At 31.3% G+C, this 22748-nt stretch overlaps 2 protein-coding genes across 9 annotated transcripts in view; one reads left to right on the plus strand and one right to left on the minus strand.

Moving 5' to 3' along the window:
• The window catches only part of FAR2 (fatty acyl-CoA reductase 2), a 185770-nt gene extending 182417 nt beyond the window's left edge, over nt 1–3353 (plus strand). Inside the window, exon 12 of the mRNA XM_051961134.1 lies at nt 1404–3353. Coding sequence (XP_051817094.1) covers nt 1404–1434 — 31 coding nt within the window. The 3' untranslated portion in view covers nt 1435–3353. The remainder of the gene's footprint in view (nt 1–1403) is intronic.
• The window catches only part of ERGIC2 (ERGIC and golgi 2), a 65681-nt gene continuing 43542 nt past the window's right edge, over nt 610–22748 (minus strand). For 7 of the 8 annotated variants that reach the window (XM_051961151.1, XM_051961155.1, XM_051961152.1 and 4 more), the window contains 9 exons: nt 18812–18852; nt 16126–16227; nt 14024–14119; nt 11721–11776; nt 10436–10534; nt 9437–9534; nt 5617–5779; nt 4304–4386; nt 610–3895 (listed from right to left, as the gene is read on the minus strand). In XM_051961151.1, the coding sequence (XP_051817111.1) occupies nt 3830–3895; nt 4304–4386; nt 5617–5779; nt 9437–9534; nt 10436–10534; nt 11721–11776; nt 14024–14119; nt 16126–16227; nt 18812–18852 (804 nt within the window). In that variant the 3' untranslated portion in view covers nt 610–3829. The remainder of the gene's footprint in view (nt 3896–4303; nt 4387–5616; nt 5780–9436; nt 9535–10435; nt 10535–11720; nt 11777–14023; nt 14120–16125; nt 16228–18811; nt 18853–22748) is intronic. The other variant, XM_051961158.1, reaches the window with a different exon arrangement.

The raw sequence follows: 22748 nt of genomic DNA on the forward strand, positions 1-22748 counted from the left end.
TGTAGTACTCATTACACATGAATGTTTATTTAACTGTTTATGAATAAAGGGGATGTGAGGTTGTTGGAGTTTTTTCTTACAATATTACAACCACAAAGTTAACAAAAGCTTTTAGTTGTTTATCAAAAGTGTACTGCAGATACTAAGATTATTTTCACTCATTTAGGATTGATATTATTTTTCCTGTTACCTGTATGAAAAAAAATAATTTGCCCTGAAAGTTTTAAAACACGTATAACTTTGTGCAAGTTAAATATCCCAGTTCCCTCTTTTAAAAATGAGTAAAAATGTTACTGACACACACAAGTACTTGAAGGTTTTCTTGAACAGTATTAACTTTCTATATCTATTTTACTCAACTTTGTTCACCTTACTAATTTCAACCCCCAATTTTCCCACATGATTTTTTGGTGCCAATCCTTGCTATAAAGAAAGGAAAACATAAGTCTACTCCTATGATGAATCAATTTCATACAGAAAAAATGTGGCTTAAATGTTAATTAAAATGTTTACTAGGCTTTTACTTAGGCGGTTGTCATGAGAGAGAAGTTAAGATGTATCTGAGGATTTATTATTTTCTTTTACGCTAAGATCAAAAGAACAAACTAGTTGTTTTGATAGTTTACCATTTTATTTATTCCTTATGTCCCAGGTCATGAGGAAGAATTCTTTTTAATTTTTCAATTCTTCCCACTTATTCCTAAAAAAACAATACAAACCCCAAAGCAAACAACTTAAAACAAGGCATTTTGGTCTATATTTGTAGACTAACACAAAAATACTTTGTCATTGTGTATAAATGCTTCAAGGGAAAATGTCAGTTTTTTTTTTTTTTGTTTGTTTGTTTGTTTTTTAACACCAGAGGTTTAAAAAACAAATTACTGACCCGAAAGCAAGAACACAGTGCTTGGCACACTTTTGAAAATCACACACAAAACTTCAGAAGAAATGATGTATATACATTGTTCATTTTGGAAGCACTAAAATAGGAGGCTGAAAGACCACTGTCGTCATTCCAAAAATTGAAGAAGAAAGCCATGTGGGAATGAAACCAAAATAAGAAGAGCTTAAAGTTTTACTTTAAAAGGTTTCTTGAAATCTTATAAGGTTCTAAAGTTCAGTTTAAAATTTCTTCTTGCACATAATGTATACACCTTGAATGTGAATCTAAGTTTTAGACTTAAATCAAGAGCCTGTAATAGAGGAGTAGAAACCATTTTAAGTACCATTCCTGAATTATTGATATTAGGGAAGGAAATACAGACATATAGAAAACATGCAATATTATAGGAAATTTGTTAATTTTTTAAAGTTAATTATTAGGGATTAAAAATATATTCACATTGATGTGTTTTAACGAATTTTTTTTTTTATCTTGTCCTTATATTGCTTATGCTATGAAGTAAGATTATAAGAGGAAGATCTGGAGATTAAAAAGATGTGGCAGAAAACTACATAAATGTAAGTAGTTCATTTTTATCCAGAATAATTTGTAGAGCTGTTCTTTGTTTTGAATCAACATGAAAAATTGATGAAACAAAGAACAAATTGATTTTATATAAACTGAAGTCTTAAACTAAAAAATTTTCAAACTATAAATACATTATCATAGCAATATTTTCAAGCACTGGATAATAAAAGTTAAAACTTCTGCCTACTTCTCTTTTAGATACTTTAAAAATCTAGGGGGAGGAGGAGAGGAGGGAAGATTAGTATAGCTGCAAGAACTAAAAGAAAGATCAAGGTCAAAGGGAAAGTCCTATAAATAGAACCACAAAGTACAAAGGAAAAAAACACTTATTGAGGATAACTTCTCACAGATGTACTTCTCAGACAGTAACAACTACCAAGCAGGTGTCACAGACTTGTAATTCTTTTCAAAGCCTTATAATAATCCCTTTTCAAAAGGATTACTCATCTGCTTTGGGAATGTGAGAAAACTAGATTTGATTTGGAGAAATTAATAATTCAGCTTTCTTATTAGTACAGATGCAAAACCTTAAGAATTATGATAAAAGGAAGAAAAAAGAATTTAAGCAATTGCAAAATGACTTTTTAAAAACTATACATCTGGTTTCTTATACTTTTGAAACCAAACTGATGGATCTATAACTGTGTTGGGAATTTTTCCCTCAGGGATAAAAATGAATGAGGGAAACAAATAACTAAATTGCATTAAATGAAATTCAATAAAACTTTATAGTATGATAATTCTGATTTTTTTTTAAATTTAATCAAGTACATGCCACAAATTGTTCTTTAGAGTAAAATTCTAGCACTTTGTTATGCAGAATGCAATTAAGAGTCATTCATAATTCCAAAATCCTAAAGTCAAACTCTTTTAAAGAAGAAATAAAATGAGCTAATTAAGAAGCTTTTACTTTTTCAAAGAAATGCATTATTTTTCAAGGCAGTACTTTTACTTTCTTAGTTTATCATCTTCTAAGAGGCCATTCTCTACAAAGCCACTACTTAATTTCCAGTTTATTATAGTAGCATATGTCTAACTTGAGCTATTACTTACCTGGAAGACTTCCACATTCCTTTTCCCCTTAATGGTTGTAACTTTGGGAATGAATAAATGCTTCCTCCAAAGTCCTTAAGTATTTATTACAAAAGGAAAACTAAGGTTTGGCATGTTTATTGAAAAGGAAAATATAGTCTTGAATGGTAGTTCAAATTACAATCCTCTTTTTACCTTCAACTTTATTGTATTACTGTTATTTTTAATTAGCCTAAGGTTACAGCTACATACTGCACACTCGGCAAAAATGTAATCCCAGGGCTGACATTCTTAATAGTAACAAAGCAATTTATTTCTTTGTCCCATAGAATTTTAGGGTTGAAAATGACTTTAGTCACATCCCATCATTTTACAAGAGAGAAATGGTATGTTACAAATCACATTCTTTCATTTCGTATCTAACAATTCTGCATCTTCTCTATAAGCATAATGCTGACTCCTTCTGACTTGCTTTTTAAATTAACTTAAATCAACACAACACAAACATAAATATGATAAGTCCACGTCTTAATTCCCTCATGAGATTAATTCTCACTATTATAGATGCATTGTTTTCAATTTAAACTCCTTAAATTCTATGTTTAGGTATAAACTCTTTGCAAAAAGAGAAACTGATCAAATAAAAAAAAAAAAAGCACTTTTTAAAAAAAAATCATAGTTTTCACAACTACCACCCAAGAGAGTTCTCAGATTTTTTCAGTAAGAATTTGTACTTAGTTACATTTCTTAAGCATCAATGTCATTTTGACTTGAGCAATGTTAGATAATTAAGAGCCAATTACAATGACATTTCTTATTATTATTAGGTCACATTTCTTACTTTTGATCACTCTTAATACAATGGAGTCTTTGTATTAGTATGGCTTAATGTTAATAAGGCTATACATAGGAGCTATTTTTGTTCTTTTCCTTTGTTAGTGGTGGGATCAATCACTGATTTTCAGCATCTGAATTAATCTTAAATACATTTTCATTCCAACATGCCTCCTACTTTTTTATTCAAATACAGTTTGACCTTTTTCTTTTAAGAATTTACCTCACCAATAAGAATGATCTGATTTTAATGTTGACTGCCCATCTGCTGTGATAGTAGTTGGGATTTTCTTCACAGAATTTCTTAGATTCAATCAAAAGATGAGCCTTATAACCTTTTCTAACAAATTTGTAAAAGACTAACACATAGGTTGTTTTTTTATGGTGTGATTTCTCCTTCCCATTCATACTTATTTTTCTTTGAATATATTGCACAATACTTTATTATTTAAAAAAAGATTTTTTGTCAGGCAAAAAGTTTTTCTCCTCTTCTCAGGAGGTGCTATGTATACTATTTTTTGTAAGAGGTAAGTGGTTGTTTGTGTGGCCATCCTGGACCTAGAAAATATAAAAGGAAAAGATCAAATTGTCAGTTTTAATTCTTGTAAAATGTAGTCATTGTAAAGATTGAAACTTTATTTTCTTTTAAATTTGGATATATAATGGAAGCTCACAAAAAGTTTGTCCTTTTTCATGGCCACATCTGTGATTTCACAAGTTAGAGAAGTACTCAAATAAGCAAAACTCTTTAAAACAATGCAGATCATTGAACAACGGCTTTGTCCTCAACATATGCCAGAGACAAAGGAAGGTTTATTATCATCCTTAAATTTTAACACAATCAGCAAGTATGAGAGGCTAGATTTGAACCCATATCTTCCAAACAATGACACTACCTCTGAACTTCTATTTGAAGTATCACAATATATGAAACATAATAATGGTACTCAGATGGTTGTTACTTACAGGAGTAACAGGTTTGTAGGCTCCAAGTCTGAAACGACAACAAATTATTTCAACTATGAATTTTCCAATTCCATGTAGCATACCTGAAATTAAGAATAAGTACACAAAAATATACTATCAAAAAACAATAAGTTTTTAAAAACTATTTCCTGAATTAACATCTAAAGAAGAAACAACTAATTGGACAAGTATAAATTAAGGGGTGGAAAAAAGCAAATAATTTTATGGATGACACCTTTTATTTGCCAGCAATTAAGAATTCAGAATTGTTACTTTCAAAGAATGGATTTTTAAAAATTTTAATGAACAAATAGTCACAGAGTTCCTAAGCCCTCAAAATCCAACTTCTTCAATTATACTTATGAAAAACTGCCAAAGTAAAATTAAATAAATTAAAGGCTATTTTCTTATCTTTTGAGAAATTAATGATACTGCAACTTTACATTTTACCCAAGTGGCAATATGATTTTATATAAGAAAAAAGATGGTATACCCATTACCACTACTTTAAAAAAATGATGGGCAGTAAATACAAATTATTTAACCACATGCTATTCTGCTTGTGCAATTTTAGGAAGCATATAATTAATATTCTAGACAAAAGTGTACTCTTCCCATTTAGCCTTTCTTATGAAAATTACACAAATTTATCAGAGTTAAAATCTTTTAAATCTTTGTAATAGTAACTTAAGTAAACACTGAATTCATGATATACTATCTAATTTCATTACAAGATGGTTTCCCTAATTAACTCTGAGATTAATTTGTATGACTCCATGTGCCATTAAGTTAAAATTTCATAAGCAAAATTTTATACAAATATTAAAATTATAAAATTAGTATTAAAATATTGTTAATAATTAAAGTTAAAATTCATATTAAAATTATTGTTAAAATACTATTACAAGTTGTTGATATTAGCTCAAATTTATATAGTGTTTTTATGATTTACAAAACTTCCTCAAACCAGGTAAGATAGATTATATTTGTATTAATATTCTCATTTTATGGAAAACAGAAAATCAGAAAGTCTTAACCAAAGGTCACACAGTTTTTGAACCAGTATTCAAACCCAGGTCATAATATTATAGATTAAGAACTACAAGGGACCACAAAAATATATATTCCAAACTTTGGGGTTTTTGCTCATATGAAGAAACTGAGGTTGAGACGTTAAATGATAAAGCAGAGATTTAAACCCAAGACTTCTGACACTAAATCCATTATTCTTTCTATTTCACTATGCTGTAATCAATACTTTTTCTCATAATAAACACCATTTCTAGAAATAAAATACAAAAATGTTCTATTACCTGTCGTTGAGAAAATTCCTCCAATAATACCACACAATCTCACTAAAAACTGCCAGAATGGCATATGTTCTTCAGTCACTGTTACCATAAGGGAACTAAGATCATATTTCATAAATATTCCAGATACCCCATGGCTTCCTGCTGCATGATTAATGGCACGTTCCTAAAGCAACCAAATTGGAGGAAAAGGCAGAGAGAACAATAATCTATGTCAACATTATGTAGTCAACTTCTTTTGCTTTTTAACTTTTTGACTAATAAACTGGTATTAAGGAATTCAGGCAGAGAACAGTTCCTGGGAATTACAAGTGGGTAATAAATGAGAAAAGAAGTTTACTTCACATCAATACTCAGGTCTAAATCTCCACTGCTTCTATTCTATTTCTTCTTCCCTGCCCTGAATACTTTTTAAAGCTCATTATAGTTACTAAACTGTTCTACTTTAGTTCAAGAGCAGATGATTTCATTAGATAGATGAAACTCCCTTCACAAATGCAGATCAACTAATTAAGAAACAACTGGCTATGTACCAAATATTGTGATAGGATACAAAGAAAAAAAATGAAGTCTTGGTCCCTACCCGTAAGTTAACATGTAAATATAAAATAGGAGACAACAAGTAAATACAAAAGTATATACAAAATAAAAAGCAATTTTTTTGGAGGAAAAGTCATTCTCAATTGAAGAGGTTTCAAGTAAAACAAAATTCTTCAGTTAAACTCTGAAATGAATTACTGATTTCAAAAATAGTAAATATAATTCTATATATGAGAGGCAGCCTATGTAAAGTTATGGATATGGGAGAGGAAATATTTGTTGTGCAAAGAGCAATTGGCCACACCATAAAGTGAGTGAAGTATAATTTACAAAAACATTGGAAAAGGTAGTTAGGAAACTAGAGTTTTTAAATTCCCAAAGGAATTTATACTTGATCGTAGAAGTAACAGGGAGTCAAATGAATTTATGGAGGAGAGGACAAAAATAAAGTCTGAAAAGGCAGTAGGTATGTGTATATGTGTAATTGGATAATTATTTATTACTATTATTAACATTTATAAAGGGCTTACTATATGCCAGAGTCAGACACTGCACAAAGTGCTTTACAATTATTATTTCATTTGATCTTAGGAGGTGAATGCTATTATTACCCCCAATGAAGAAATTGAGACAATTAAAGGTTGATTACATAGCTAGTGTCTACAGTTGGATTTGAACTCAGATTTTCTTGACTCTATCATCGTGCCACCCAACTCTTCTTAACATTTTGGGCTACACAATATCCAATTCAAAATGCCCCCATATCAGGCTGATGTAAGGCCAAAGCTCAAAGAGAAAGACTGTATGATACATAAAGACTAGATCTGTGTAAAGTGGATAAATCTTCAAAAGTTAAAGAAGTCACCACTAGAGTATAAACAAAGAAAACAAGAATCAGAACAAAGCCTTGAGGAATGACCAAATTTAGGTGGGATATAATATATATTATCCAGAAAGCTTAAACAAAACAAAGAAAATAAAGAGAACACTGGCATGAAACCAAATAAGTACACCTAGGGGAGAGATGCTCAGCAGTTTGGAATAATGTAGAGATGAAGAAAGTTAAGAACTAAAAAAGGCCATGACATTTGGCATTAAAGAAAACATCAAGGAGTTGCTGAATAAATTATGGCATGTGAATATAACAGAATATTGTTGTTTCATAAGAAATAACAAAAAAGATAATTTCATAGAATTCTAAGACATGGAAACTGATATAAAGTGAACAAAACCAGAACAATTTATACAAGAATAAAATTTTTAAGAAAAATAACTATGAAAGTTTTAAGAATTCTGGTCATCACAATGACCCACCATGTTTTCAAAGGACATAGTATGATTAGCCATATATTACCTCCTCTCAACAGGTGATAGTCCAAGAGTGCAGAAAGAGACAAAGACTCATAGATACCACCACTTTATCGATTCATTTTGCGTGAATGTTTGACAGATTTTTCCCCTTTTCTGACTTTTAATTGGAAGGGGAATAGCAATTATAATGCAAAAGAACACAAGCCATTGAAATATCTTTAAAATTGTAGACAAGCACACAATTTTGAAAGGGAAGAAGGGACAGGGGGGAAGGGGGGAAGATATGAGGGAAAAAGATATTATGATTGTGGAGGCAATCTGCCAAAGAAATCAGAAAAGAATGGGATTAAGAGTGTTTATAAAAAGATTAGTATTGGTAGGAAGAACGACCAAGGAAGAGGTGATTCTTCTCACCTCTTCATGTGAAACTGGAGTAAAGAATAAAAGAATGGGAGATGATATCAAAGAATTATGAAATGCAAAATGGAGAAAAAGAAGTTCACAACTGATACATTAATGTAAAAAAATATCATTATACTATAAGAAAGAGTGAATATGAAGAATTCATAAGAACATAAAAAAGATACTTATAAAAACTGTTACAGAGTAGAGTACAGCCAAAATAATAATGTACGCAATGCATAAAGCAATCTGTACACAGTAATTACAATGACCAAGATTGCCCTATGGAAAAGCTAAGAAAAAAATAACTTCATCTTCTTGGTGCAAAGGCAGGAGGGTAAAAGGAATTCAAATATTGCATATGCTATCAAAAGCCATAAATTAGTTGGTTGTACTGAATTTTTTAAAATGTTTCTGACAAGGGAAGGATAGCTTGGTGAGGAAGTCAGGTATAATAGATAAAAGTAATATAAAATCAAAGAACAGTGATAAAAACATTTTTTTAAAAAAGGAAAAACCCTAGAAAAGGTATTCTTGTAATCTCAAGGGAGAAGGAGGAAACGGAACAGATACCAGATTCTAATACTGAGTAAAAGTGGTAAAGTTAATTATGGATTAAGTTCTACAAATTTCTCAACTCTAGGAATCAAACAAGCTCAGAAGCTCTAAGGTCCAGGAAGCTCAGAGTTGACAGATGTGGGAAAGTTTATGATGAGAATCCTGGAGTCTAAGGAAAAGAAAAAAATTAATTCTTTGGAAGCTGACTCAGGATTAGTTCATCTCTTTGTAGCTACAAGATCCTTCCCATCCTCACTGGACCAAAATAACCAAGAGAAGGATAATAATCTTAAGAAAGTATAGAGATTTCATGTTGCACGGTAGATACTTTTCTGTTAAATCAATATCTTGGCAGAGAAACTACTGTTAATTAGCTCACAATTTCACCAATTTATCTGTCATATTCTGTCAAAATAGTTTTCATTTTACAGAGGTTTGATCACATCACTGATTCTTAAAATTCCTGTTATAAAATACAAACTCCTTAAACATAATGTCCAATACTTTCCCCAGACTCAACCTATCTCTGTCAAAATTCTTCAAGACCTAATTCATTCACTATTTTGCCATTTCCTTCTCTCCCCCATTTTATAGATGAAGAACCAAGGCAAATAGGGCTAAGTGATTTGGCCTGGATTACACAGCTATTAAGTGTCTGAAGCCAAATTTGAACTCATGAAGAAGAGTTTTGTTGATCCCAAACTCAGAGCTCAATCCACTGTACCACCTAGTTGTCCTAAAATAAATTACTTAATAGAAAAAAACTGAACAACTTTTGGAGATAAAAACCAAAATCAATCTATTTTTCCATGCACTGAAATTTTACAGTGTAACAAATACAGGGAAAACATTTACATTTAGTGTTAAATTATTTGCCAAATATGAACACATTATTAGTTCTGACTAATTCTTTTAAAGTTTTGAATTTAAGAAAAACCTCAACTGAGGTTTAAATTTTTCTTCCATTAGAAAATTATCACCAGATCATTTTGGTAGGCTGAAGTTAACTTACCCTTTCTGTCACTGAAAACTGGTGAGTGTCTGCTGAGATTTTGTATGTATTCAGTTTTGTTGGCACAACTGTAATAAAGTATTGGAACATCTGGTTGTCTAGAATAAAATGAGAAAAACTTTCCAAAGAGCCAATCAAAAAAATTAGATCTTAAAAAGCAGCATTCATTACCTTCTTTTTTCATGAAAGCAAATACCTCCCCGATAAACTACCAAAGAGTAAAAAGTAAGTTTGTCTGTTTAACTTAAATTTTACAGGCATTATATAACTAACTTTGGACACATTACTGAAAATATATATTCTGTGGACATGAAGATATGACATTTTGAGATAGTAACCAATGTTAAGTTCTCCAATGACATACTTGCTATAATAGATATTTAATATTTTTATATAATTTTAAATTTAAGAGGCTATAATGATTCAGAGATCCACTAATGTATGTGTTCATCTGACTTCCTTTGTTTTTGTATAAGTTTTTTTTTTTTTAAGTGTATGTAGCATATCTATACCAGAAATAAAAAGCACTATGGATTGAATGCTACAAGAAATCATAAGACATTAGGTAATCTATTTTTCTAATTCTGTGACTACAATTAAAATAATTCATAAAAAGAAATCTTTAAAGTTTGTAAAAATTCCACAGATGCTTTTAAAACTAGCAACGCACTTTTGAACCTTAAATCGTAACTAAGGTGTTTCTTCCCAAGTTTTTATTTTGCCTTTAATGAACAGAAAACAGCAGCACCAATGCAATATAATTTCCACATACTTGAAAACTCTTCTTTTGTTGTCCCTTTTCTAAACTGAGTAACTATAATTTCTTTAGCATTTCTTTCTAAAGCCTATGTTCTAACCTTTCAAAAATGTTCACTACTATCTTTTACTTTTTTAAGACATTTGTCATTCAAATGAGGAAGAGATCTGAAAGGATGTTATTTATTTACATGATAATAGTTTAATGAATACAAACCTCTATCTCTATAACAAAATACTTACGATCTATAGCAATTTTTTCAGTTCCATCTAATGGATTAATAATTCCTGGAACAAGTTCACCAAAAGACAAATGATCTATTCTATGGGAAAAGTTGTAGGCTAAAAGACAAAAAAGCCCCAACAATAAATAAATCAGAGTACTTCAAAAGATAACATTCTAGGAACAATTTTTATAATTTTTTGTTTTGTTCTGTTGTGGGAGGTAGGCAATCAGGATTAAATGATTTGCCCCAGAGAACAAAGCTAGTAGCTCTCTGGAAGTCTCAGGTCCTCCTGACTTACAGGGCTGGTGTTCTATTCACTGCCACCTAGCTGCCTCCAATTATTTTGCGCTAAATATAAACTTTCAAAATCTATAGGTTCAAAGATAGTTTTATTTAATATAAATGATTAAGCATTTCAGGAAATCTCAATAAAACATAAAAATTTCCTACAAATTGTTATAAGCCAAGATTTCATTATTCTACTACAAATTACCTTCCAAAAAGATATGGCACTTAATTCTTCTATGTAAATGTCTATCTATCATTTGAATTCAAGTTAAAAAATCAACATATCTCCAAGCCTCATAACATAAAACTATTCTGTTGTAATCATGAGAGGTCCTTTATGCAGTCAAAAAACAAAACTTCTCAAATCTACTTCCCCCACAAAAATCAAAAGATCAAACTAAATTTCAAATGGAAGTCTTAAGGAATTTTGTTATATAAGTTTTCAATAGAATGGTTTAGTCTTATGTTACAAATATTACATAAATTTTCATTGAAATATATATTTTAAATAGTGTGCATATTACAGATGCATGTACATATGTATATAAATGTCTTAGATGTAATGATCCATTAATGAACTTAACATATAATTATTTCTTGATTAACCTAAAAAATGAAAAGATCAGTGCATATAACACAACAGTATATTTACAGAAGTTTCTGTTGGCTAAAACATTATGAATTCAGTCAACAAAACAGGAAATAAGAGAAAAAAAGGACAGATATAAATCAGTCCTTGGGAAAAATCCAGACTAGGAGAATGTATCCAAAGTATATATTTAGAGTATATATTGTATATATATATATACATACTGTATATATGAATATATGAAGTATAAATTGTAAATTCACAAAATACTGATTTTTCTTCTCTTTTCTTCCTGTCTTATTATCAAATCTAATAAGAGGGTTTGACCAGCCTAAAGTACTTTCAATTCCTTATCTTGCATTAGTGCCAAAAACAAAATCACAATTTCTTTTAACAAATAGGAGAGAAAATATAAATAGCTTACAGTCATGGCTAACGAGTGCTGCCAAGTGTGCATGACCTCGGGGATGTGGGATTGCCCTATGAGGATGAGAAAACAATGACTTGAATGAAAAACAAAAATTGGATTCTCTCATAAACTATTTTATTTCATATTGTACATTAAAAGGACAACAGAACTAGGATTTGACAACTCCCTGAGCAGATAAAACTCCTCTCAAATATGGCCTTCATCTAACAAGCCTAATCTATTGCAACTTTATTCATGATACTATTTTGAATTTCTTCAAAGCATAATCTTTCTTTGCTTAAGCCGAAGACTTTAATATTTTGCTATACTTGAAATTATTTTTTAAATTAATATAGGTGTGTTCCTATAGGTAAAATTGATTTACAATGAAATAATGACAGAGTATCAAAACTACTGTGATGAAATGATAAAAATCCAATTAAAAAAAAAAACTTTTTTCTCTGAAATCTGTAATTACTTCAAGCTACTTGTTTTACTATCCAGAGTTCTGAGCTAAGATGAAGAGAGGCTAAAAGAAAAGATTAAAAACCAATCAAAACTTTTTTTTACAAATTCACAAATCGTTATTTTAACATTGAATTTCTATCACGTGTTTGTATGGAGCTTTAAAGTTAACCAAGTAAAACCAAATCTCCAAATGACAAAATAAGATGTCGGAAATAGAGATTTATTTATTTATTTTATGAAAATGTTAGTCATCATGAAGGCTAAAAATGAGTTATCATGAAGGTCAAAAATGAGTTTTTATAAACAGAAACCCCTCCCGAAAAAACAGTGTACAGTTTTGAAAGGAAAAGCTGCAGTAACATTCTCAGTGAAGATTATAAATTACATTTTTCTTCATTAAAAAAAAGCTTATTATTCCAAATATTCCAGCAAAAGCAGTGGAGTAAGTTATAATTTTTAAAATATAGATACGTAGAAACCACCCCCAATTGGAAGTTTATGATAGGAATCATTTTCTCTCTTCTCAAAGCACTTTCCTACAAGGTCTGCAGAAAATTTCATATCTTCCTCAAGTTACCAGCAGTATTTTTTTTTTTTTAAGTTAAAACAAAACTTCTAACTTTCCCAAAAACATCAGACTTAACTATTGTCTTACAAAATATGTTTGTGAAAAACAGGTGTTAATTACCAAAAATAAATTAATTCTATACTTTGAACCAACATATGTGATTCGCTATTTTATTTCTAATCATATTTAAAAGTCTTTCATTTCAGTTAATAGTTGCTCATATCTTAGGAAATGGAAAATAGTGTTCATGGGAGCTGTTGAGAAGCATTAAATATGAAGAAAATAAAATGTCATATATTTATGTTTCTATGATGTGTACACATCTTAATAAGGTTAAAAATACAAAGAAAATGGTTATATCTTTACTTATTGATTTTACAAATATAAAGTTATGGCCAACAGTGCAGTGCTAGGATCACTTAAAAATTTCATGAAACTGATGGGGAATGCAAGTTTATAAGAACTTTAAATAGTCTATAAGAAAGCAAGGAAAACAATCACAAAGTCTGTGTAATCTGACAATTTTAACATTAGTTATGCAAATAAAATGTTTAAATGTCAACAAAATGTCCGTCATCTGACTTTAAAAATTTAAAAACTCTGGCCTAATATATCTATAATCCCAGAAAATATTAAACTCAATAGCTATAGTGAAATACCATTATAGAATCTGGCAAGAATCATCTATTCAACACCATTGTCCTTCCCTCTCTCCTCCTTTCAAAGACCATTTACCAAGTCCAATCTATAACCTAAAGACCTCTTATAAATGAGAACTGTCTACCGCATTAGGTAACCCATTCCACTTATGATAATTCTAATTGTTAAAAAGTTTTTTGTTTAGTTTTTCCCCCCCTAACCATAAGCCTACATGTGTTTCTTTGCAGCTTTCACCTACTGGTCCTGATTTTGTCCTCATAACTGAAAATAATTATCACACTTTCCCCCTTAAGTCTTCTCTAATGATGTTTACATCATTGTTTACTTTAACCAATCCATATATGGCATACTCATTAAAATGTGACTCCTAGTTTGAGCTAAGGCAAAGATACAGTGGTATCCCTACCTTCCTAATTCAGGATATATGAATCACTTAAAAACAAGCTTAATTCAATTTTGAAATAACAAAGATTGAGATACTTAATAAGCTCTAAGCTGACCTATTAAAAGGAAGGAAAATCTTTATTAATTAAGCACACAAATGTATGGTCAACTTAACACATTAACTTCTATCCAAGTATCATTTTTATGTAAAGTATTTTCAATAAGCAAAAGAACATACTTGCCCACGGTTATGTGAAAATTCCCTGCCACTTTATTGACATATAGATGACCATGAATTCTGCATGCATCTGGAGGTTGTAAAGAATTATCTTCCCTGTTAGAACAAGATAAGGTAAGACTGCTTAAAGCATATCCATCACAAGAAATGACTACATAAATGGGCGAGGTATTTGGAAGAAAGAAAGGGAGAATAGTCAAAAAATTTAGGAAGATTCAATTTTTAAAAATTACCCAGTAAAAGCCTTGAACTGTTAGTATTTATAATCAGAATCTTAAAAGGAAAAAGATAATTTAAACTGATATTTATTCAACACTTTAAAATTTGAAAAGTGATTAAATTTATTATTTAATTTGAGCCACACAACATGGTAAGGAAAGTGCTACAGATATTACTATTTCCATTTTATAGATGAGGAAATTGAGGTTGAGAGAGGATGACATATATCCTTGCTCACAAAGCTATTGGCTATCAAGGATGGGATTTGATCCAAAGACTTTCTGATTCTATCCAGCACTCTTTACCACTATATTGAAAATACCTTTTATATAAGATAGAGGACATTACTATAATAAAGTCAATCTGAAGTTTTACAGCTTTTTATAACTAAGCAAAAAAACTAAACTGCTACTTAGAAACTATGTATAATTGGGCAATAAAAGATGGCATGCATTCTTTCTCTTTACTTCCAGTACCAAGGAATATACATGTATGTACACATAAATATAGACATAACAGAAAAAGAAATCATTACTTAAAAACCTACTTTTCAAATAGAAGTTGGGAGAAAATACAGATTTTGCATAAGACATAGTTATCACTACACCAAATAATTTAGCAAGTTATTTGTAGTACACAGAATGCCAGGCCTGGAGTCAGGAAGACCTAATTTCAAATTAGCCAGTGACACGAACTGCATTACTCTGGACATGTCATTTAACCCCATTTGCTCAGTTTCCTCATCTGTAACATGAGCTGGAGAAGGAAATGGAAAGCCATTCTAGTATCTTTGCTAAGAAAAGTACAAATGGGGCACAAAGATTTGGACACATCTGAAACAAATGAAAATTTGCATGATTATGTAGTTCTACAAAGTTATTGGTACTTAAGAGAAGTAAAAACTAACTACAGAGAAGTAAAAACTAACTCAGTAATGAGGAAATTCATACTGAGAGAACACCTTTCATCCAATGAGTTGAGAGAAACATCAACATTTCACCTCACCTCTGTTTTAATAAATCCTTTGGGACTGCCTAAGAAAAGTAGACACTAAGCAATTGGTCTAGGGGCACCCAAAGGGCAGGTGAGATGAGAATCAGGTATCACTGACTCCAAACCCAATCCTCTGCCCCTAGACCACTTTGTCTATACTGCACCTCCGTACATGTATTCATACGTTAGTAAATCTAACTACAGGAAGGTCTCTAGTGAGTCAAATAAACACTTGATAGATCACAACTCCATTTATGTACTTGAGCATATTATGCTTTTACAGCAAAGCCCTCAAAGGCCAGAAGTGCATAAGTATTTGGAATCAGAGAATCTAAACACAATTTCCAGCTCTGACACTCAGTACTCCAAAGTACCATTGATATGTAAATCACTTACCCTTTTGGGGCTCAGGTTCTTCTTCTACATAATGAAGTATTAGGATCTTCAAAGTCCCTTCCAACTCTATTCCTATAGTCCTATGAACTCCAAAATATTCTGCAGAATATTTAACCCAATACCCAAACAAAAAATTCTTGAAATAACTGAAGACAATTTTATAACAATGTTTCTATTATGTTTTCCAATCTTATAAACACCAAAATTTATGAAGAAATTAGGAAAAATTGCATTCCTCCATCACAAAAATGGGGGGAAAAAAAGTAAAGAAAGTTATACCATATTCTTTAAATTATAATGAAAAAATGGGTTTGTAAAATTTTTGGTCAAGACAAAACATTGCTACCAGTTAAAAAGTAAAGAATACCATTACAATACAAAATTATCCTAGTTTCTATAGCTTTAGATATTAAAGAAAATTGAAAAAAAATTCACTCCTTTACAATAAATTCATGAAAAAACAGAAAATAAAACATAATGAATAGCTGTCTCACCTTGGGGGTAGTGCTGTTGAAGCACTTTTAAAAGCACTTTTGAAAATCACATCCTGCAGTGAATGTTCCTCTTGTAGTCTACTCTGAATTGTCTGCAACATTCTAAAAATAACAACAAAAAATGATTGGGAAAGTTAATAAAATATAAAACCATAAGTAAAATAAACGTGAATACTTCAGAGTTCATTCATCACTTCACCAACATGTGTAAACTGAAATCCCTCTAAAAAATTTCAACACAGTCTCATTTATCCAGGTTCATCTTAGAATAAAACATATGCCTATGATATATAATCATGCCCATTCTTTAAATCTTTTCCAACATTCTATGTTATAACAGCTAGTCATGAAGACCCTAGTTTGAATCCTGCCTTAGGCATTTTGCCAAGTGTATAACTCTACACAAGTCATTTTATGCTCTCTCTAGCCTCTGTTTCCTTTTCTGGCATCTATCTCATTGGATTTTTATGAGAATCAAATTAAAAAACATAGGTTTTACAAATCTTAAGGTGCTACAAATTATTATTATTACTGCCATTAAGGACTCAAAGTCATTTAAAGGGGATACTTTGTAGCAACAAAGGAAGGATTTATAAGAGGAACCAAAAATATATTCTCAATTAAATTTATTCGTAAACAGTCAATATCCAAAACAAAACTATCCACTGATCTATGAAATTTAACTATTTTGAAACCATCAACATGTCTTCACTTATTTTCTTGAAAAAAAGATGTGAGAAATGATAACAGCTACTTGAAAATACAAATCTAGGAATTGCTCACTATGCTATAAAGGAGAATATTCCCCAAATTTTGTAATCCTCACTTGTACAGGACAGAGACAGCCAAGAATGGGAATAAAAGAAAAGTAAGATGGTGGAGGTAGTTCCCATCCCAATCCTGGATGCAAAAAATAGTTTGCATGCAAAAAGTTGACAACAATTATTTTATTTATTAAAAAATATGTATTTTAAAGAAACAAAATGCTACAGCATATCTATGGCTAAATCGAGGATCCAGGATTCTAGAGAACAATGGTAATTTTTTGGTTCAATTGTTTCAGTCATGTCCAACTCTTCATCATATTTGGGGCTTTCTTGGCAGATATTGGAGTAGTTTGTCATTTCCTTCTCCAGCTCATTTTACAGATGAGAAAACAGAAGCAAACAGAGTTAAGTGACTTCCCCAGGACACAAAGCTACTAAATATTTGAAGCCAGATTTAAACTCAGGAAGATTAGTTTTCCTGACACCAGGCCCTGTACTCTACTCACTAAACCCCTACCTGCCTATTTTAAAAACATATAAAAGCTTGTAGTACAAAGCAAAGAAGCCACATCAAAAAAAGCTACTTTTACGAGACTGTGAAGCACAAAGTGGCTCCTATATCTAATAATATGAATTATTATTCATAATATGAATACTACCTCATAATAATATGAAACTACCTCATAATAACTTAATATGCATGTCAAAATGAATATTCCTATTTCTGAAAATCAGACATATGCATTTTAGCTATTTTCATACAGTAACAAAGAACGAAATATCCCTGCACTTCTCAAGAAGAAAGCTTATTTCCTATTACTGTAGGAATAATTATATATCTTTATGTTTATTACATCTCTATTTCCTACTCTTTTGTACCTTTGGATATACATCAAGCCTCAACATCTCAAGCCAATTATGGGAAAATGAAATATCAGTACTAAAAAAAATCAATATGCTTCACATTTTGGCATCTCCCAAGTAGACATGAATTTGTTCAAATGTCCTTATTAATCAAGAATATGCATTGAGATGTTGCTTTTCATTCCAAAACTATTTGGGGATTTTTGCTCCAAGTATATGGTCCTTTTACTTGCCAGAATTTCCCAAGAAACTGGCTCAAATTTGAATCTAACTTACGGATTTTCCAACCTAGCTTGAGGGTATCTAGCTGAAAACTTCTTAAAGAAAGCTCTCCACTTCCAGAGTCCTATTTTTGGCATTTAGCAGAAGTCAAGTAAAAACTATCTTGTTATCTTGTATGATGACATCAACCTGATGCCAAATCACTCCAAAACACTCAAAGGTATGTCACTAACATGATAAGACTTATAATCAGAGGATATAAGCATAAATTGAAGCTTTACTACCTGGAACTTTGAGACACTGGAGAAATCACTTAGTTTCCTCATGTATAAAAACAACAGGGCTTAGTGTCTTTCCAGCTCTAAACCTAAGTGCCTACAATATTACATGTAAATGTTTGGACAGAGTATATAAAATATGATGTGAAAGATCTGTCTTTCTCAAAACAAGAGAAAGTGGGGAGAAATTACCACATTCTCTTATTAATTTTATCAGGCAATTTCAGTAGAACTAGAAATACCAACTTCCAAATACTTCAACAATTTCCATATACTTCAAGTTAATCTAGAATACATTTGGTATTTTGATGGCCTTCTATTCCCAGTTATAAAAGAGCTATCAATGCCCAATGAGTTTTAATTGCATCAAAATGCTAGGGTATAAAATTTTTATAGACTTTAAAAAGTTAGGAAAAAGGAATCTTGAAATCAGAAGTGATATTCCGTAACATAAATATAACTGCACACAAAGGAATGGTTGTAGGTAGTAATAAGGAAAAAAATATATACCCTTACAAGTCAATCAAGAGACATGACACTTTAGTTACTTATTACCTCTGCCACTCTCTTTGTTGGGGTGAGAGATCAAATATTACCTGTAATAAAGGAAAATAATCAACAGCAAAGTCAAAATCTCTGATTTTCACAAGAGAAAAAAATATTATGGACATACGAAACTTTTTAAAAGGTTTTATTGATGCCTTTTATTTTTATATTAGTCATTTTCAGATAAAATTCCACCCCCATTCATTGTTCTTTTAAACAAATGAAAAAATAAATGGGTGAGTAAATGAATTAATGAATTAGAAAAATGAATGGACATTCCACTGGAGGTTGCTGTAAAGGTCAAAAGAGATAATGCATATAATGCATTTTTTAAACCTTTAAAGAGTGATATAAGAAAACAATATAATAGAATGTATTTTAAAGGGTGATAATATAAGAAAATGGTAGTGTATATTAGAATATACTGATTCTGGATTCAAAAGAGCAGAATTTAACAGACATTTCATACCCTTTCTTTGGTGTACTACTTGTGTGATCAAGGCACTTAACCTTCCTGGATCTCCCTTTCCTCATTTATAAAACTTCAATCGCAAAATGAGGGAATTGAATTAAATGACTTCTGAGGTTCCTTCCAAATCTAGCTCTATGATCTATATGATCCAAAATGTCAGCTTTAGGCTTGTGAGGTTTTTTTGGGGGAGGAAGAAAGTAGTAGAGATAACAAAGAGGGAACTATGATTTAGCTGGGGTACTGAGACTGGCAAGGATTTGCCAATCAATGATCAATTGTGCTATTTCCAAGTCTATCAGACTTTAAATCAGGCTCTTGATTACACTAGTCAAAATCTGCTTCTCATTGTCTTGAGTAAAAAATACATTAACAAAGTAAATATCATATGGCTTTTGAGAAACAGACAAAATTACATGAAAGTGCAAAATTAATCAAAAGGAATTAATTAATTACATGGATTAAAATCATATAAAACGCTGTTAATTTTCAAAAGCAGAAATACTAAAATGAGGTTAAAGTTTTAATGGATAGAAGAGAAAAGAAGATTTTGGTTAGTCTAACAACACTGTAAGGTGGGTGTTTTTATTGTACCTATTTTATAGGTAAGGAAACTGAGGCAAAAGGAGGTTCAAGTGACTTGTCCAAGGTCACACAGTTAGTAAAATGTCTAAGGTTGGGAAAAAGGAGGTCTATGTTTTGTCATATTGGGATACTTCCTCATTAGAATCTTATAAACTGGAACTTTAAGATGATTTATGCACAAAGATGTCCAAAGACAAAAAAGAATTCAGCTAGTTAAGATATTTCTGTAAGTTAGAAAAATGCTTTAATTACAATGATAACAAATTTTTCTGGCACAGACAACTTTAAATATTTTTTCTTTGACAAGATCAAGGGCCTATCTCTTACTCATAATATCTACTCGAAACATTACTTGCTCTAAAACATCTATTCTCACCACTACTTTCCACAGATGACTCCCCTCTACTTCCATGGCATCCCACAGCCTTCAAGCTAATTTCTAAAACTTCTGAGGCTTCATCTCAACCTCTCTCTCAAAAGTTATTCCCTATTCACTAAAACTAATCCTTCTAGCTCTATCCTTGATCCAACTCCTTCCTCTTTCTTCTAAACCTTATAACAAATAATTATCTCCCTTCAGTCTCTCCATTTCCATTGCCTTCTCTCCTTTGCCTATAAATATCCTGATTTCCCCACTTTTAAAAATGCTTGCATTGACTTTTTTACCCCTATTCAGTTACAGCCTTAGATCTCATTTGTCCTTCAATGCTAAATTTTAAAAAGCTACCCATGCCCAATGCCTCTATGTTCACTGTTTCTCTCTTTAATCTTCTACATATGTTTATTGAAACCTCTTCTAAAGATAACAGCTTCTCAAATAGTACATCCAATGACCTTTTTTCAGTTTTCATCCTCAATCTTTCTGAAGCTTCTAACACTGATGACCATACCTTCTATCACATTGAGGAATGAGAGAATAAGCAATTATATAGTACCTACTATGTGCCTGGCACTGTGCTAGCAATTTGCAAATATATCACTGAATTCTTCCAAAAACAATGTAAGGTAGATGCTGCTATTATCCCCATTTTATAGTTGAGGAAACCAAGGGAAAAAGAGATTAAGTGACTTGCCCAGGGTCACACAGCTAGTAAGTGCCCAGTATTAGATTTAAACTCAGCTCCTCCTGACTCCAAGTCCACTGCTCTATCTACCCAGCTACCCCTAGATATTACTTTCAAATCTGGTTTCAGAAACATCACACATTTTTGGTTCTGGTGTTTTTCAGAGCTTTGTCTTGACCATTTTCTGTTTTTACTCTATCCCATTTCCTAACATAACTTCAACTACTATTTCTATCCTGATGATTTCCTGAACTCACCATTGATATTGCTATAATCCCAGCAAACATAAGCTGCTAAAAGCTTTGCTATTGTTCAGTCACTTTTCAGTCGTTTCTGACTCTTGGTGACTCCATTTGGGGTTTTCTTAGGAAAGACATTGAAGTGATTTGTTATTTCTTTCTCCAGCTCATTTTACAAATCAGGAGACTGAGACAAACAAGGTTAAGTGACTTAATAGGGTGATAAGTGTCCAAGGCTACATTTTAACTCAGATTCTCCTGATTTCAGGACTGACATTAAACACTGCACCATTTGCTAAAAGCTGATCTTTTGCAAAGCCAGAGCCTTTCGGAGCCAAATCCTCAATCCTAAAAGATCAAAAACCTACAAAGATCACCTCCACTCTGAGACCATAACACACAGAACTATCCTAAATAAAAGATGGAATGGAGCAAGAAAAGACTTGAAAAAGGAAGACAAATTAAAAAGCTACAGCAAAAATTTGGGAGAAAAATGACCTGGGACTGAACTCTGCTGGTGGCTACAGAGAGATTATCTATAGATAGATAGATAGATCTCTACAGCCTTTTTCAAACACACACACATATACACACATATACACACATACACACATGATCTATAAAATTTGGCAATTAATCTGGACATGTAGAGTGGGAGAGAAGTCAAGGTTGTAACTGAGATAAAAGTAAGAATAGTGGTACTCATAACAATAATGGCTAAGTTCAAAAGAGGGTGAAACCCTGAAATTCCTTTATCTGACTACAGACATCTATATTTCAGTTTCTCCTTGACTTATCACTTCCTAATCTTACTGTCCTTCAATCCTAACACCTCGATCAATAAGTACACTGTCAGTCATTACCTCTGCTTTAATTCCACTGTTTTCCAACAAAGGAAACTATTCCTAAACTCAACCTCACAGCTAAATAATTCAAAGCACACTGTTCTTTCTACTTTCAAATTCCTTATTCCCTTGTACACGGCTTGCTAAACTACACGCTTGAATTACTTCCACCATCCACATTCTCTGTTCCTACTTACATTTTAAGAGACAAAGTTGAAGAAGTCATATTTACAGATTATAGTACAAATATGGAAGAAGTCACTCACAGATGACTGGGTTCCACTAGAAATATATATATATATTTTTTTTCTCTAAGTTCAACTGAAAAGATAAACAATTGTGAAGTGCTGGGAAGAATGAGTAAAAATGAGAAATGTTGGACTAGCACCTGTGGGATATAGGACACAAAATTAATTAGGAAAAGGACAAAAATCACAATACTAAAGAGAGATCTAATTGACGTATGCAGAATAAACTGAAGTTAATCTCAGAGGGAAGGCACTGAGAAAGATTTTTTTTTTGCAAAAGATGTAATGTAATAAAAATAAGTGAAGCCAGGGAGCAAGAATGAGAAGAGAATTCCAAGCACAAAGAACAGTCCATGAAAATATACAAATGGGAAATAATTATCTTGTATGAGGTCAGTCAAAGGACCACACAACATAGATAGGGAAGTAAGATGTAAAAAGATTGTAAAAGTAGGAAGCAGATCAGTTGTAAAGGATTTTAAAAAACCCAAACAGA

Source organism: Antechinus flavipes, chromosome 5 (assembly GCF_016432865.1).
Source record: "Antechinus flavipes isolate AdamAnt ecotype Samford, QLD, Australia chromosome 5, AdamAnt_v2, whole genome shotgun sequence".
NCBI lineage: Eukaryota > Metazoa > Chordata > Mammalia > Dasyuromorphia > Dasyuridae > Antechinus > Antechinus flavipes.